This window comes from Lipophrys pholis (genome assembly GCF_963383615.2).
Source record: "Lipophrys pholis genome assembly, chromosome: 12".
Taxonomy (NCBI): domain Eukaryota; kingdom Metazoa; phylum Chordata; class Actinopteri; order Blenniiformes; family Blenniidae; genus Lipophrys; species Lipophrys pholis.
Window position 1 is genome coordinate 31,054,747 of NC_137641.1, and position 18,485 is coordinate 31,073,231.

The following is an 18,485-nucleotide window of genomic DNA, read 5'->3' on the forward strand; positions in this document are numbered from 1 at the left end:
CACCTAGTCACACACACATTCACCCAGTCACACACACATTCACCCAGTCACACACACATTCACCCAGTCACACACACATTCACCCAGTCACACACACATTCACCCAGTCTCACACACATTCACCCAGTCACACACACATTCACCTAGTCACACACACATTCACCTAGTCACACACACATTCACCCAGTCACACACACATTCACCTAGTCACACACACATTCACCTAGTCACACACACATTCACCCAGTCACACACACATTCACCCAGTCACACACACATTCATCTAGTCACACACACATTCACCCAGTCACACACACATTCACCCAGTCACACACACATTCACCCAGTCACACACACATTCACCTAGTCACACACACATTCACCCAGTCACACACACATTCACCCAGTCACCCAGTCACACACACATTCACCCAGTCACACACACATTCACCTAGTCACACACACATTCACCCAGTCACACACACATTCACCCAGTCACACACACATTCACCCAGTCACACACACATTCACCCACCAATGGAGGCGGCTGCCATGCAAGGCGCGCAGTCAATCTGATCTGGAGTTCAGTGCCTTGCTCAAGGACACTTCCACATGGGGACAGATAGGGAATCGAACCACCTGACCCACTCCAACAACAGCCGATTCCAGCTGACTGTGTGAAAGCAGGTTAAACCCTGAACTGATCACCAATGTGCAAAATCACCACACACACACACACACACACACACACACACACACACACACACACACACACACACACACACACACACACACACACACACACACACACACACACACACACAGGGAGAAGATGCAAACTGTCCATGAGATTAACAGGCTGAACACTGAACACCTCTTATCTGATTGGGCCGAACTGGAAAAGGTAGAAATGTTGATTTAAGGAAATGGCAGCAGCGGTCGGCCACAACAGGACTGCTTCCTCCACTGGGGGGGGGGGGGGGGGGACCATGACACGTTTATTAAACAGTCTTAATGAATGTCCAACTCAAGTGTGGCTTTATTTATAACCCACTGGTATGTCTTCATGGATTAGTGCTGAAGTCCTAAATAGTTTGGTTCCTGTGAGAAACGGACTTTAGTCCAGGGTTCTGCAACCTGCCGCTCTTCTGGAGCAGCTCCCTGAAGCTCTCACTAAATCACACGCCAATAAACCTTTTTTCTTATTTTTATTCTATTCATACACAACAGAGTCATTTTTAAAAGGACTCTTAACATCCTGACTAAAATGGGCTCTGAAAAAAGGCACAATGACTAAAAACAATGACTAAAACCACAACAAATGGAAAACAAACAAACTAAAATGACTATAATTTATAAAAGAAACAGAACTTTAGAATTGGGGAAAAAAAATCTTTAAAAAGAGCCAAAATGGTAAAAACAGCAGAAATCTGAAAAAAAAAAAATGGTAAAAAATAGACAAACTGTTAAAAATGAAATGTTTACAATCTTAAATTGTAATTAAAAGTTCATCAATGCAACATGAGATTCAGCTTTTGTACATATCTTAAAACTATATATACTTATACCTGAAACTTTTTATGCTGAGTTTGACGGAGTTTGAAGGCTGGACATGTTTTCCGGCTCCAGTTATATTTGATTTGTAGGAAATTCTCTCTTTTGTTCCCTGTTGTTGGTGGAGGCCGCAGAACTCTGCTTTAGTCTCTTGGGAAACGGCTTGGTCTGACTGTTGTTTATGTTTGTTGTGGAGACAAGTCAACATCATACGCCCATCTTTTGTACAAATTGACCTCATTTTTTGGTCTGGGGGACGAAAAGCTCAACATTCAAACTGCAACCAAAAAGTCCGAATATCTGATGTAAATTCAAGAGAAGCAGAATGTATTAATACTTTTCTCCACAAGAGGGCGACAATAACAAGTCTACTAAACTGAACAATGTCCAACTGAAGTTTAGAACTTTATAAGACGAGACAAGATGAGACAAGACCAGACAAGATGAGACAAGAAGAGACCAGATGGGACAAGACCAGATGAACCACAGTTGAGGATTTGCAGAGTTATTGATGATCCATTAGATACTTTGAGAGATAAGATCCTAATTATCCTGACATATGAAAGGAGTCAGACTTTATTCTCTCTGGACAAGACTTGGTTAAAGTTACTGGTGGGAGGGAATCATCTGACTGTAGTGGAGACGAGTCAACATCACCTGTCAGGAATCTATGAAGGTGAAAGTCATCCAACAATACATCCATCCTCTGTCCCGTCACTAGTTAACCTCAGCTTTTAGAGTGTGAGAAGGAAAACTCATGGCCGTGCAGTGAGAACATGTCAGCTCCACACAGTAAGGTTTGGTAATCCCATGTAAATTTAGGGAAACCAGATTGTATTAATCTGCTTTTCTCCACAAGAGGGAGGCCATAACGTGTCCAGTAAACTGAACAATGTCCAGTTCAGGGCTTGATGGATGATCCAGGGGATAGTTTGAGGGATAAGATGTTCATGAAGTCCTATAATCCTAATTGTCCTGACATGTGAGAGGAGTCGGACTGTAATCTCTCAGGACAAAGCATGGGTCAGGTTTCTGGTGGGAATCAGCTGGAAACAAGTCAACTCCACCTGTCAGGTCAGTAGAGACACACTGTACAAAAACAAAGGTTATCATATCAGGAAATACGGGATTTTTAAGCTCCACAATGTGGACATTAAATGATCGTTTGGACGTGTTGGTGCATGGGGTCTATTTTTAGAGCGCCCATCATAAACGATGTTATCAGTACGAGCTCCCCGCCGGTGGAGGGAGTTATAGCTGAATTAAGGCTTCTCCTGGTCGGCATTTTGAATGAGAGCGAGCCGGCTGTGCGCTTCCTCCAGGCCTCCCCCCATTGTTGTGATCCGCCGCTGGACTCGCCTCGCGCTCCTCCGGCCTCGGATGAAAAGCCGCCGGGGCGGTTAGAGCGCGCGCTGCCCGTCGGGACAGAGAGCGAGAAGCCGCGGGAACGCGGGGTCGCGCGGACGGAGGGTTTTTTTTTTTTTTTTTTTTTTTAAACCTCCGCTGTGTTGCTACCTCACCTAGCCGCTACCCGGAGGAGCTGTTCGAGCAGCGGGGCAGAGAGGGAGCCAGAGCCGCCTCCTCCTCCTCCTCCTCCTCCTGCTCCAGCTGCCATCCTACTCCTGCTCCTCCCCCTCCCCCTCCTCCTCCTCCTCCTCCTCCTCCTCCACCAGAACCACTTCTCTTTCTCATCACATCCAGAGGTAAATAAGCTCCGTCCAACAGTCCCAGCCTCCTTCCAGGTGCATTCTCCAGCCTCCCCGCGGGTGTCCTCCGTGCCGCTCAGCCGTTAGGAGCCTCCACCGGACCGGGCCGAGGGGGTAATTCTGATTTGTGATGGGGTCTTTTTTTTTTTTTTGCTGCTTTGTACCCCCGGCTGGCTCCTTGGCGTCGGGTCGGGGTTACGCTTCCTTGTAGGCAAGTCCCCGGTCCGCTCCGCTGCGAGCTGTGGAGATGCGTCGGCGAAGGCCACGGCGGTGCGGGGCTGCAAAACAATTCGCACCGATAAGGCGACCTGCGTTGCGGGAGAAGAGCGACGTGGAGCGAGCCAGCGGCGGCTAACTGCGCCTGGTGCAGCCGGTGATGCTAAAGCTAGGGCAACTTACCGGAGGAGGCTACGGCTAGCCTGTTAGCACACGTTAGCTTCACCCCCGCTGGCCAGGCGGCTCACCCACACTCCTCTCTCGTTTATTATCATTTCTTTAATCACTTTCATTGACATCCCGTCGTTTTTCGTCTGCTTAACTCGTCCCCGGACGCGTGAACACCGACAAGCAGCGAGTAATCCTGGGAGCGTCACTGTGTCAGGACCAGGCTAACGCCGCCGGGCTGGTTCGGGTCAGCCCGTCAGTGTGACTCTGTCACCGACACAAAAGAAGCAACTGACATGAATTGGTGAACACCGAGGGCTCTGGCAGAATCTCCCTTCATTCGATTTGCTCTGTTTTAATCTGTGAGCGTGGATGTGGCACCGCAGACGAGCTAATGAGAGTCAGACACAGAAATTCATGTCAACTTTTTAATCAGTAAATCTACCAGTGTTTTGTTATGACACTTAAAACTGTCCGAAAATCATCATTCCTGGGGCTCAATGTGGATTAAAGTATGCATACACCTAAGGGTTTGCATGGAGGAAGTCACAGAGATTGAGGTCTCATCCCCACAATCTGAAATCTATTTTATCTGGATGTTGATCATGAAATGTTTATGTAAGAATAAGCTCAAACAAACTGCAAACTGGTCATCAGCACACAGTACACTGCATTTCTTATGAGTACTGTTCAGTTCACTCGCCGGATGTATTCCAGAGCCTGAAATTTTACATCAGATGTGCCCTTTAAATACATTTTCTTAGAATTTTGCACATTTCAGCTGGGAAAATCAAAGTAACTTATCAACTTTTAGACTAGGATTGCACATCACGATGTATTCCTCATCCATTCATCGTCTATACCGCTTAGTCCTGTGCAGGGTCACTGAAGCCAAACCCAGCTAACTGGCAGGATGCACCCTGGACACATTACCGGACAAACACTGAGTCACACAACCACACACAGGAGCAACTTTAGGCTGCTAAATTAATCTCTCATGCATGTTTTTGGACTGAGGAAACCAACACACACACACACACACACACAGAACATGCAAACTCCAGACAGAAAGGCCCGGCCAGCATTTGGACCCATGACCTTTTCACTGTCAGACGAGAGTGTTAACCACTGCTCCACCGTGCAACAAGTATTATTAATAGTGATCTATATTTAGAAACAAATTGATTAAAGCTAAAAGCAAGTGAATTGGTCCTTTCTTATTTGGTTGTATTTGTAGAATAAATGTAGAAAGTTTGAAGGTCTGTTGCAGATGATTCCAGTCATTTGCAGCAGAAAACTGTAATGAGGAGTTCAGCTATCAAACTCGACATTTATCACATGGTCATCTTAATTCAAATGAAAAATATTGCAGTCAATGTCATTATGTATAGAGGAAATTGTACCACAGGTGATTTCTTCTCCAGAACTTCAAATCATGCTTCATTTTTTTAGTACGAACAAAAAAGGAAAACAGAAATAGAATCAAAATCAAACCTGATAGATCCTCACAGTAGAGCACACTGCATTTATGACAAATCAGATATCTGTGTTTTCTCCACAGAAATACATTTTCTTGGATTTTTATGTGAATTTCAGTTAGAAGCAGAAATGAAGTCTTGTGTGTGCCTGCCACTCGCTGCTCACGAGTATTACTTCTAGTTTGCGTTTTTCACCAAAATACCATCCGGCCAATTTTTCGTCTTTTTGCCGAAGCGGTTCACTAAATCGTTAACGGTACCCATAGCACACTATTCCCGACTTTTTTGCATGTTTTGATGTTCTTTTTGTGTTTGTGCTCCCATTTTCACTAAAATCCCATCCGCTGTAACAAATTCTTCAGTTTTTTTATTTTTTAAAAAAAATTTTGCACAAACTGTTTTCAAATCGTGAACAATAATCGTAGCACACTATTCCAGAACGTTCCATGTTTTGATGTGCTTTTTGTGTACGTGTTCCCAACGTGCAAGACTAGTTATGAGACTAGAAGATGAGGGGAAAAAAGGGCGCTGAGGATAGTACTTTGAAGAAGAAGAAGAAATATCCGAGACAAGCTAGTATTGGAGGCTTAGTGATGGACAGAGATTCTGATCATCAGATTGTTCACCTCAGATAAAATTGTGGTTAATGTATTTATTGATATGTCTAATTGTGGTGATTATGTAGATGGGAAATCATGGTTTTGTCTTTCACCGTTGACTCTTATTTAGTCTGTGTGTCAAATGTGACCAGATCAACAAACAGACAAAACAACAATGTTGTCTTGTTTTCCATCAGAAAATGGAACCTACTGCTAATTACAGTGCAGCTAAAATAATTGACTTGTGCAGACTGAAGGTTCACCTCTAAACTGCATCAGATGTGTGTGATCACAGAGGAAATTGGGTTCAGGGTTGAAGTCGATTTTCTCTTCCGGATGTTAAATATGTTCTAAGTTTAGTGTATTTCAGCTGTCAAAGTGAATGTAAAACCCAAGACAAATGGTAGAGATGAGGGCGATTTGTGTTGTAGTTCAGTCAGTTCTGATGTGTTACTGTCAGTTCATGCCTGTCTCATTAGATTTAGATTTCAGGCCCGAGCAGGTTGAAGTTTCACATCCACCAAGATGTTTATTTAAAGAGGAAAACGTACCAAGGAAGAAGATGCTCTTCTCCTCCGATCCTTGCATCAATAACTGATAAAGACATGCCCAGGCTTGCTGCTATAAAGTGTCTACGTCAGAGGTACAGATATGCTGCCACTGTAATAATGCCCCCTCATGTGCTGACACTGTTTGGATCCTCCGTCCAGGAGGAAACACACTGGAGCTAACTGGAAAACAATCAGCCGTGTCTTTCTATCAATGATCCCAACAGGAACGGTGTTTCACGTGACGCAGCGCCTCTTGTTTCAAGTGAATCCTCTTGTGAAAGTGTTACGTTTTGTTGTTTTTTTTCTGTCCCTGCAGCACTTTGGAGATGTGACAAATAGGAAGTGATTGGTGATATTAAGCAGCCTGTGCATTGACACGACCTCTTGACCTCATCTTCAGCATGAATGGTGATATGCCTCATGTTCCCATCACTACTCTTGCTGGAATTGCTAGCCTGACAGACTGTAAGTGCAAACGTCATCTCTGTAAATAATCACATTGAAAAAGCTACATAGGACTGGTGGTTTACTCGAGAAATACCAAGAAGGCTGAAATTAACCAGGCTTGCAGTTGATAGTAATTACACTGGAGAGTGATCCTGATGCTTTTTAAATTTCTATTTATTTATTTGCTAGTGGGGATTTCCTGGGCAGATAGCAGTGAAGTAACACGTTTCTGAACTGGAGAGTTTCTGCTCATGCACTCTGGACCAGAGCTTTTCAAAGTGTGGGGAGGATGAGCCCAATGCACGGCTTGCACCAGCAACCACTGCACTGGGCAGACATTTCTATAAGCTACTACTGTTCACAGCTTTTAATTTAATATTTAAAACTATTAAGTGTTACTCTAATGGTTTTGCTCTATAGTTTTCAATTATTTCAATTGACCTTTGGCTAAGCTCCGCCCCCCCTTAGTTACTGTTGCTAACTCAGACAAGCCGTTGGAGCTAACGGCGATAGACAGCGCTTAGCCACCTAGCTTAATTAGCTGGTAATGTTGATATCAGCGGCCAACATCGGCGTTCATCAGGTAAGCACGGTGGCTTATCACTGCTAGCGTTATGCAATTGATATTATATGAGTAGATCACTAAGATTATACAAGACGTTGCCTGACTTTAAAAGGAATGTAGACGTCCTTGTTTCTAGTTGTGGCGCTGAGTTTGCTTCATCCAGAGGAGACGTTGCTCCAGGTTTTGTTTTAGGACATGGGATCAAATAAAGCTTGCTGGTTATCCTTTGGGGATATCTCGTATCGCTGTGTCATGTGCTCCAGGCACATCGTTTGACCATAGATTAGTTAAATAGCCCAGAAACCAGCTCTACTGCTTACGTGTGCAGCTGAGAATGTTTGTCCGAAACCAGGCAGTTGGTGGTTGAATGCTATCAGTTGGTTTGTGTTTGTGGGCGGGGCTTAGCCAATGGTCAGTTGGTCTCCAGTCAATTCGGTCGTAAAAATGTGTTTTGATAAGAAGATTCATAGTTTCAACTTTCAGTTTTCATATTGATATCTTCAAAAAAAAAGAAAGAAAAAGGTTTCCACCTTCCAGCCAGATCTTCCTGCGACTGCTGGAAGCTCTCCTGTGCTTCAGTCCACCTCACACTTTGAAAAACACTGACGTGTTCAGTATTCTCACATTATATGATCTCCTTTGTTGTGTATTCTGAGGTATTTTAGTCAAAGTAGAAAGTAGTGCAAACATCAGAAATCATGAATTTTCACCATTTCAATGCATTTCTATAGAATTATTTGATCATCTTAGGTGCCTTTAATTCATGATCTCTCCCTGCTCCCACTCACTCAACCTAATTTCCATTTAAATTATCCTTTTAGTGTTGAACCAGCTGCCTTTGCCTTCTCCCCTCCCTGCCACCACCGCTAAAAGTCTCCTGTACAATGGAAGGATCTCCGAAGAGGTCAGCAGCCTGCTGGTGTGCCGAGATGAGAACCTGGTGACTCAGCTGGCACACAGCCTTAACCAAGTGTCCACCGAACACATGTGAGTCCCCGTGATCGGACTTTGAATATATCATACCATTGTCCAGTATTACCATAACTGTGTTAGATACAAATCTAAGTGCTTGTTCATTTTTTGTGCTTTGAGTTTTTTTTTTTATAAATTTTAATTTCGAGAGTGTGAATGCAGCGTCCACGGAAACATTTTCAGTTAATTCAGACTTTTGCGACATGTATATTGCGCGTGTTTATTGCGATAACGACACGTTTTCAATATATGGTGACTAAATAGTGGTAGGATCGATGCTTTAAATATGCAGCATGTAATATTTTTGTATCATGTACATCAATATAACCTTAAACAAGGAGACAAAACAACAGAACCTGTTTACACAACCTTTCAAGTCAAAACATAGTTTCTGCAAAAAGTTTTGCTATTCCAGTGACTGTCAAAATATAACTAGCAAGTCCCAGGAGAATATGGACGGGGAGTCACTCTGAAGGCAGCGGCGCTCAGAGTTACTGAAAACGCAGCTTTTTGAAAAAGCTGCTGCTCTGCATGTGAATAACAATCCAACTTGGTCGTCTGTCCATACGAATGTCCGTGTTCTCCCAATAATGTTTAGAGCGTTCTCTGCAGACGTGTGTGTGGTTTCATTGCAAAAACGAATAGCACCAACTAGTGGCCCAACGTGTTAACTACATCATTCTCAGCGTTTCTGTTCTTTTCGTGCAAACGCAAAACCTTTCTGAAATGAAAAGGCAACAGTGAGGCGTTTTTACTTGTAACGTTGTCGTGATTACGGGGCCTTTACTCCGTGGGCCACCAGGGGGATCAGAGACCATCAATAAGTTCAAGAGATTAATTGGAGGATACAATCAAATCAAAAAAGTAAATAACACGACTTAAAATGTAGGTAGAAGAAGCAGATGGACCCAGTTTGAGTCTTGAAGTGGGTTTTTTTTTCGAAGCCAGTGAGACGAGAGAATGTGTCCTGGGAGGAGAAGTGACTCGGATCTTTTGCTTGTTCCACAGAGAGCTGAAGGACAACTTGGGGAACGATGAACCCGAGGGCGACATGCCGTTGCTCCTCCAAACGCTGCTGTCCAGGAACCCCAAAATCTTCAGGGACAAAAGTATGCAAACTTCCTACAAGGTTCTGGGTGGTAAGGAGGAGAGAGCAAGGCGTAGCATTGCTGCACATCTTATGATTTGTATGCTTGCGTTTCCTCCCGACGCCCAAACTACAGCCTGCAGGACAAATCCTACAAATATAATGAAACATGCACCAGAAAAAAGGAATCCCCTGTTCTGAATAGATGGTACAGTCTCGTATCGAGAAGGATCCACTGGTGCTTTTCACACGTCACATTTCTAAAACGACAGGAATAACGTCAGAGGTGGAAACGGATGAGAGGCGCCATATTAACCGTGATGTGAGTGACGAGCAGGATCACATGCAGCATGGCTGAAAGTGAAGCAGATGACATTAGTGATGGAGCAGATTCAGAGCAGCAACACTTTCCCCATCCACGACCTTGTTGAGGAGAAATGTTTGAAGTTGTCGGCTCCAGGAACAGAAACAGCCGCCGGTGATGTTGTTCAAAGGGAAACTTTTTACTTTTACAGTCCGAGTGCTTCTCAGCGCCGGTTACTTTCTTTTACTCGGTAGAAAATCGGAATATTATCAGTTGAGCTTTACGTTAGATTTTTATTTACTCCGTTAGAGAAGCTCAGTTCAGATCCAATCGGATCCTGGGTGAAACCAAAACATAAAAAAAAAACTTTCCAGAAACGACAGCTCCAGATATTTACCTTTTGGTTTTGAGTTACATTGTTTAAGTACATTATGAAAAAGTTTACATTACATTACTACTTGGCTCCTGATAAGGAAGGGAGCTGTCACTGATTTAGTTTTGATCTCCGGCAGGAAATCTGACCCCTTCGCTTTAGAAGAAACTCAAATGACTTGAAAGTTGGGAATTTGAATCCGGGGGACTGTGCCATTTATTTTAACCGTAAATTTTTATATGTCATAAACAATAATTACGTGATATACACATAAATCCGCAAGAAGTGTAAAATTGGCTAAAATTCATGATTGATAGCTTTCAAACATGACTAATCTCAATGTTTCCTGCGATCTTATCGTGTTATTAACAGCAAATGTTGCTAAATACACCTGAAATGTGAGTTTTGTCAGTTCAATGGGCTCTTGTCGTCCAATCAGATTAAAATATGAAAAGAATCAGAGCAATGATCAGGTGAGCTTGTGCACTAACTGGACCTGAGCAACGACAAAAAAGTTTCAAACTTTATTCCTAAAATTCTAACAAGCAGCGTCTATTTAATTCAAGTCAACTTTTCTATAGCACCAAATACAACAGTCATTTGTAGGTGTTTTTTAATTTTACATTTTTTAATTTAAATTTTAGGTGCTATTTTAGTGCGTCACAAAGGAGGAAGTGAACAAATATGCCCAATAAGGGGTTAAGTACTTTTTCCACCTGTAAGTGCAGCACTCAGATTATATCATTGGACTTAAAAAGAAAAATCTGATGTTTTTTCAGCTTGTAGTGAGAATGTGATGGAACATGATTCCAGTGAGAAACGTGTGACCATAAAAGCCAGACAGCATGTGTTTAGTCATCAACAGCGATACAGCTAATTACCAGAAACACTTTCAGATTTGCCTTTTAACCCTTGTTTGGGAAAGTTTTCTGGTTTAATCATCAGCTGCAGCGGCCTGTAATTACAGGTAATTATCCCTGTGTACGGTATGCATACTAACTCACATAGCCTGTTATAATTATCAGGACGAAAACTGCAGCGGGTGTAGTAAAAGACTGGATTGTCACATTAAGCAGGAAAGTTAAACCACTATTGTTTATGGTAGTGACCACATTGTCAGCTGATAAAAACACGTTTTTAAGAATCTTTAATTGACACTAAGACTGATGAGGTAATTAGAACAGAGGAAAGATCGTATCTGCACTTCAAGCTTTCCTACATATAAACTCAAATTTATGCTTTTTCAACTACCCAAATGGCAAATGAGCCAATGGCACAGCAGAAACTAGTATTTAATCCCCCGGACATGGTCAAGATGCTGCTGAGGTTTGAAGTGAGAATGAAGCAGAAAGAAGATGCAAGTTATTCTAAACGTGTCGAGGCGGTTGGTTCCTGACAGTATTTCTCAAACTGCTGATCTGCAGGGATTTTCACATACATCTAACTCTCGAGTTTACAGAAAATGGTCATGACACCAAACAACCCTGAGACCCCGAGCTGAGATGTCAGTGATGCTGCCATGAAAGATAGCGAGGCAGCATCCGGCTCAAAGCTGTGCTGTTTGTGAAAACACCTAAAATACAACAGCTATAGGAGATGCTTTTTGGACGTTTCCCTGTATTTTACACCAGAAGGTTTCATTAAAACCGGCTTTGTATTGAGATTGTAGTCATTTTCTGTAGCAATTATTTGGTTTTTGTGAAAATAGAGACATTTTCTCTGCACGACAACAAAGAAAAACTCTCAAGTTTAAATTTAAAAGTTATTGTGACACGATTTAAAATTGAGCTGATTGTGTCCCTGAAAGTATTTGAAAAACTGGGTGTTTACCAGTGTCCATGCTCAGTCCCTGAAAGCCAGATTCATCATGTTTTTCATGAATCCCAGCTTCAACACACCTGAATCTAATTGGCTCCTAATGAGCAGCTGGTTAACAGTCAGGTGTGTCTGAGCAGCAAAACATGGGAAAAATAAAGAAATGAAGGACTGCCGTTCTGCAGGATCAGGATTCAGCAGCCCTCCACCTGACACTCGATGCACCTCGGTAATATCTCAACATTCTCCTGGAACCTTTAAGCTCCTTCTTACTCAATTTTAATATCTCAATAGTTTGTTTGTCACACAAGAGTGTGGGGAACTCAGGAGAGAATTGTGGACGTGGCAATGTAGAGATGGTAATTATTGCATATTGTTGTCTAAATGAATCCCAAGAGGCTGTTTAGTTTAATAAAAGGTCAATGTATTGATTTGCTCTATAGGAAAAGTAAGCCTAACTGTGACCTGACACTGCTTATCAAATAACTTGATTTTCTAATACAGAGGTGTCAAACTGATTCCAGTTCAGGGGCCACAAACGGCCACAATTTCATCTCGAGTGGGCTGGACCTGTAAAATAGCACGATGATAAACTTTGAATTTATACTTTATAGTTTTTCTTTGTTGTGATGCAAAGTACACGTGATAAAGAGTTCTATATTTTTGCAAAAACTCAAAAATTGCTGCAGAAAATGACTGATGTCAACATAAATCCAATCTTGATGAAACCTTCTGGCACAAAATACAGTGAAATGTTGAAGAACCTTCTGTAGCTGTTACATTATGGGTGTTCTTAACAAAGTCTTCCTGACAGCATGGCTTCCTGCAACGAGGTCGCTCGCTTTCACGTCGATACCTCAGCTCAGGTGTCAGTGTTGTGCTCTTAAGGAACTGTATTCCATAGTGATAAGAACATGACTTTTTACTGAGGTAGTACATGTGCGTTATTTCCTTGTTTGTGTGCATCTAATAGTTTTTTCCTCCCGACGTGGCAGGTGGGAGACAGCAGCCGATGATCCAACAGTACAAGATATCCCAGAATCAGGTCCATGGGAGTCCAGCATCAAACTATCAGCAAAGCTCCGTTCCTCAAAGCCCCTCCGGGTAAAGATCGTCCTCCTTCCGCTCACTTAATGAAATGGCACATTTGAGTGTATTTGGACTGAAAGTACCTTCTTCCTCTCTCCCAGATGCTTCACATCACCTCAGTCCGGTTCAGGTGCTCGGTTTGTCCCGCAGCAGAACAGCCCCATCCCGAGCCCCTACACCCCCCAGAGTCCTGCAGACTACATGCAGTACAACCCCCCCAGCTACTCCCAGCACCAGCAGACGCAGCAGGGTGAGAAAAAGAGCGGCTGGCCACACCTCTGTGAGGAACGACGGCCGATATAAACCTTTAGAACACAAAGAAAACATTCTGCGGTTTACTTTACTGCTCTTCAACACAGTGCAGAGCAGAAGTTTGGAACCTTCACAAACTTTTCCCCTCATGAAATTGTTGAAGTTTTTCTATAATTCCCCAAACTGTTGCCTGTTGCAGTTATGCAGTTATTTGTATTACTTTTGTAGTTGTTTTAGATTCTGTGGTTGTTATAGCCACTTTAGTCATTTCACAAGTTGTTTTTATCAAACCTTTTGTTTAAGTAATTGTCACTTTGTTTTTAAATCATATTAATTTTTAAATTGTCACTGGAACAACATTTAAAATCAACATTTATTTATTATTATTAATGTGAATTTGAGATGCACTGACACTTTTTTTAAAGGACGAGTATTAACCTTTCGCTACTTGCTGATACAGGGTACCAGTACGTATACTTATTAAATGACATTGAGCCTTATTTTTCCTCGTACGGAGTACAGTATCAGACCTGATACTGATATCTGTGTCGGTGCATCCTAATAAAAATGTTTCTACCTAACAAGTGGATCCATCTTCTTTACTGCTTTATCCAGCTCAGATGTTGTGATGCGCTTGCAGGCCACGGTCACTAATAAATCTCAAATACATGTTTTTGACCTGTGGTAAGGAAACTAGTTCTCAGAGAAATCCCAAACAGTTGGTACATGCAAACTTCGTACTCTGACCCGACTGAAAATAACAAGAGTGATTCTGTCGTCTGTTTCAGTTCCTGCCGGTGTGAGAAATGTTCATGACAACAAAGTCTCTGGGCAGCTATCGAGCAATTCCTCAAATCACAACGCGAGACTCGGCTCGGACGAAGAGTACATGAACGTGTCTCACAGACTGGGAAGTGAGGTATTGCAGAGATCCAACACATCCTGAACTGGACCTCAGCAGCCACTGATGGGCAGAAATACTGACGACTGTGTTTCTACAGGAAAATGACTCTTCAATGAAGGCTGCTGGGTTCTCTGTCAAATCTCCACAGTCCGCGTGTTCCCCTGCTGAATCTGAACAAACTGCAAAAAGTAAGTTTTATTTCTTTTTCACCAGTGCTTCATTATACAGTTTATTCTGATTCCCTAATGCTCTCTTTTCCTTCAACTTGTTCTACCTGTGCAGGGTCGAGACCTCCTCTCATCATGCAGTCGCCTCTACCTGACGTGCAACGAGGTGCGGCGCCCGACCTGCTCCTCGCTGCCGCCGACCGCAAGAAGAGGCAGAAGGAGAGGAGCAAAGAAGAAAACGAGCAGATGGACAAAAACGCCTTGTATGACATTGTGAGTTCCCCATCAAAAGACTCTGCCAGGCTGACCTTAAAACTGTCCCGGGTGCGGGCTCAAGACGCGGATCAATCTGAAGAATCTCCCCGGAAGCCACAGGCAGATTCGGACCACGAAGCAGCTGTAATACATGAGAACAACCAGCTGTCAAGGACTGCCCAGGAGGTTTCACACAAAGCTGGAGTTGAGGAGCAGGCAAACTGCCAGCAGGTTGCAGCGCGGCCAAACACTAAGGAGACGGGTGGGGTCATCAGCGGGGTCGTGTTCGATGAGGCTGAAATGGACGCACTCGCAGAAATGGAAAGAATAGAACGGGAGACGGCCAGCGACAGAGAGCGGTGGTCCAAGGAAGTTCAGGATAAAGGTGAATTTCTGTCTGTGTGCTATGCTGTGCTGATGTGTCCTCTTGCATTTCTTTCACGGAGATGCTGAAATCCAGTGTTGTTTATTCCAGATAAGCCACTGAAGAAACGGAAACAAGACTCGTATCCTCAGGAACCCGGAGCGGAGGCAAATGAGGTGCCTAACACGCAGGGGGCCAACGCTGTCAGCAAGCTGACACCCAAGAAGACGAGTGCTGCGAGTAACGGTGCCAGTCGGCCCGCACTGATGGTCAGTATTGATCTACAGCAAGCTGGAAGAGTAATAGGACAGCCTGTAGTTGTCCTCGAAGCAGAGCCGCTATGTGAGGATCACCTGCGACGCCTAAAGTCAAAATCTGATGGAAAGGTCAATAAAGTCAACGAAAACAGACCCGGGATCATTAAGCATCAGACCGACTCTCCCCACAAGTCCGGCTCCGACGGGCAAACAGAAACCCAGAAACAGAAGCTGGAAAGCCGGCGCGAATCAAAACACAGACACGACGACAAAATCGACAGCAGCAAGGGACTCGCGGACGACAAACGGCCAGAAACACCGCGGCAGAAACACGAGCGGCATTCAGAGTCGCTGCACAGAGAGGAAAAGAACCACAACAGTCACCGATCCCAAGTCGGCAAACCTGAGACGCCAAAATCCACCAGCAAGGTGGAGCGCAACTCCAGACACGAAGAAGACAGAGGCAGGGAGAAAGAAAAGGACAAAGAGAAACACAGGGACAGAGACAAACACAAGGACAAAGAGAGGGACAAAGTTAAAGACCGAGACAAACTCAAAGAGGGAGAAAAAGACAAAGACAGGGAAAAGGTTAAAGACAGAGTTAAAGACGGAGACAGAGACAGGGAAAAAGTTAGAGACCGGGACAAAGACGGAGACAAAGAGAGAGAGAAAGTTAGAGACCGGGACAAAGATGGAGACAAAGAGAGGGAAAAGGTTAGAGACCGGGACAAAGACGGAGACAAAGAGAGGGAAAAGGTTAGAGACCGGGACAAAGATGGAGACAAAGAGAGGGAAAAGGTTAGAGACCGGGATGGAGACAAAGAGAGTGAAAAAGTTAGAGACCGGGACAAAAACAGGGAAAAAGTTAGAGACCGGGACAAAGACAAAGAGAGGGAAAAAGTTAGAGACCGGGACAAAGACAGAGACAAAGTTAAAGATAGGGACAAAGTCAAAGAGGGAGACAAAGACAGAGAGGAAGAAAGAGACAAACATAGAGACAGAAACAAGAAACACAAGACGCAGTCCAGAGAAAACTGCAACAGAAACTCACCGGACCAGCAAACCAAACCCGACAGTCCCAGAACCAAGCAGGACGGGAGCAGAAGATCAGCTGACCTCAACGGCCAGCAGAAGACGGGCAGCTCCAGCCTCCAGAACCAACAAAACAAGGAACACAGGACGAGCGGAACCGGCGGCAGCGGCTGTCAAAACAAACGGCAGCCCTCCGAGGTGAAGCCCAGCGAGTTCCCCTCCTACCTGCTGGGCGGAATGTCCAGAAGCCTCAAGAACTTCATCATCCCCAAACTGAAGCGGGACGCAAAAGAACCCCAGAGTCAAGGCAAGGTAGTGGAAGCCTGGAGCGAGCCACGCGTCCGGCTGGAGAGAGTGTCGCTGGTGGAGAACCTGAACAAGAAGGCCAAGCCCATCGTCGTATTGAAGAAGCTCAGCATCGACGAGGTGAAGCGGATCGTTAAAGAAAGCAAGAACGCACACGGATCCAGATCCAAGAACTGCTCGATCTTCGACAGATCTTCCAGAGGTGGGCGTTACTCTTCATTGGTCTGAATGCTTCTGAAGGTTTTTCACATTATGAGAGATTATTTGCATCCGTTAGGTCCAGTTATACTTTAGAAGAACCCACAAATGTTCTCCTGCTTTCAGTATAAACTGGTGGACTAATTGGATGGATGGATGGATGGATGGATGGATGGATTGTATATTTCTGTTCATATTTCAACACTCAGGAAATACAAACACCCAAACAAACATTGTTCACTTTAAATGACCAAGAAAATGAAAAGCTGAAGCTCGTGGCTTGTTTATGCCCGTCTAATAAATCTATGGAATCATCTGGAATACGTACAACTTTCAACTAAAACCCAAAACTAACAGCAAATCAAATCTAAAGAACATAAGAACAACGTAATTAATGATATTCCTTTTCGGTCATCAGTATGAACTGAAGTGTACTATTACTACATTTAAGTTCATCACCGAGTACAGTTCTTTAATTCTCTATATCAACTGTTGTAATTGGTCCATTCATGGTTTTGTGCTTGTTTTATCATTTTAGTGCATACCCGTTTTTTGTAATTTGTGTTTTATTTAAGTAATTACCAGCTTCATTTTTCCCTTTTATATTCTGATTTCTTCCCAGAAAAAGAAATTATGCCTGAAAAGGTGACATCCCCCTGATCCCTTAGGCCCCATTTTTAAGCTGAATCAGGACTGTGGCCGGAGACAGACAAAATATTATGAGATTTGTAATGTAGTAAATGTTTCTCCCACTGAACGAAATATTCTACCTTGTATTCCAGTGCTTTTCTGTCTTGTTATTAAAATGTATATAAAAGAGTCTGAGGTAGATCATCGATGATTCAGTCTCAGTTTATTTTCTGTCTTGAGGTGATAATGTCACCACATGAATCCAAAAAGAAAGATGCCAGATTACTGTTGTATCCTCAAATGTTTATTTCTCTCTGCTCAAACTTTCCTCTTCAGAGACGCACAAGCGGAAACACAGTATCATCAGCAAGAAATCCAAGTACACCGAGGTGGAGTCTGATGAAGAGCAGGAGGAGGAGGACAATGAGGAACAGGAAGACCCCGACGATGAGAGTTAGTATCAAACAGTAAAAATGTGAAAAGTGCTTGTTTTGCCATTATATTTATGTAAAAAGTAAATGTCCCTCCTCATTCTGTTTCAGTTGTGAGGAAAAGGCACAAAAAAAGCAACGACAAGACGTGGAAGCACGAGGAGAAGAGACGCTCTGGAGATCACCGCCGGAGTGGAGGAGTCCAGAACGCCCGGCGGGGCTCCGGCAGCCGACACCGAGACTGGAGGTCAGACGATTCAGACGAAGGATCCCCAACTCCCAGTCTGAGCGACGGTGAGGCTTCTTCTGCCTAAAGCAGGCCCGTCCAACACATTTCACTTCAGGAGCCACATTCTGCCCAGTTTCATCTGGAGTGCTTCGCGCTGGTCATAATAACCTTCAAAGAGACAATGGGAAGTTTTTCTTTGTTGTGGAGCAGAGTATATGGAATGAAAAGAGCAATATTTTCACTAAACCAAACAATTACTACTGAATATGACTACAATTTCAACAAAAGGCTGATTTGAATGAAACCTGGTGTAAAACACAGTGACGCTTGCTGTTGCATTCTGGGTGTTTTGACACGCTCAGCCTGACAGGGTGGCTTTGAGGCTTTAATGGCAGCTCCACCATATCAGAGCTCAGGTCTCGCTGTTGGGTCGTGTCCAGCTGCTCTGGAGAAATGTGTTTTTTCTTTTAAATCTTTTTTACATCTACTTGGTGGTTTGGTGGCTGGACTGCAGATAATTCTGACCCACAGGTCTT

At 43.6% G+C, this 18,485-nt stretch overlaps 1 protein-coding gene across 2 annotated transcripts in view; it reads left to right on the forward strand.

Annotated features, from left to right (window-relative positions):
- Positions 1–3,206: 3,206 nt before the first annotated feature.
- LOC308117842 (nipped-B-like protein B) overlaps positions 3,207–18,485 on the forward strand; it is a 34,106-nt gene continuing 18,827 nt past the window's right edge. Inside the window, exons 1-12 of one of the 2 annotated variants that reach the window (XM_080476986.1) lie at positions 3,207–3,257; positions 6,589–6,737; positions 8,106–8,271; positions 9,265–9,365; positions 12,831–12,939; positions 13,026–13,174; positions 13,965–14,095; positions 14,178–14,268; positions 14,363–14,887; positions 14,978–16,663; positions 17,626–17,742; positions 17,832–18,014. In XM_080476986.1, coding sequence (XP_080333112.1) covers positions 6,674–6,737; positions 8,106–8,271; positions 9,265–9,365; positions 12,831–12,939; positions 13,026–13,174; positions 13,965–14,095; positions 14,178–14,268; positions 14,363–14,887; positions 14,978–16,663; positions 17,626–17,742; positions 17,832–18,014 — 3,322 coding nt within the window. In that variant the 5' untranslated portion in view covers positions 3,207–3,257; positions 6,589–6,673. Of the gene's footprint in view, positions 3,375–6,588; positions 6,738–8,105; positions 8,272–9,264; positions 9,366–12,830; positions 12,940–13,025; positions 13,175–13,964; positions 14,096–14,177; positions 14,269–14,362; positions 14,888–14,977; positions 16,664–17,625; positions 17,743–17,831; positions 18,015–18,485 lie in introns of both variants that reach the window. The other variant, XM_080476985.1, reaches the window with a different exon arrangement.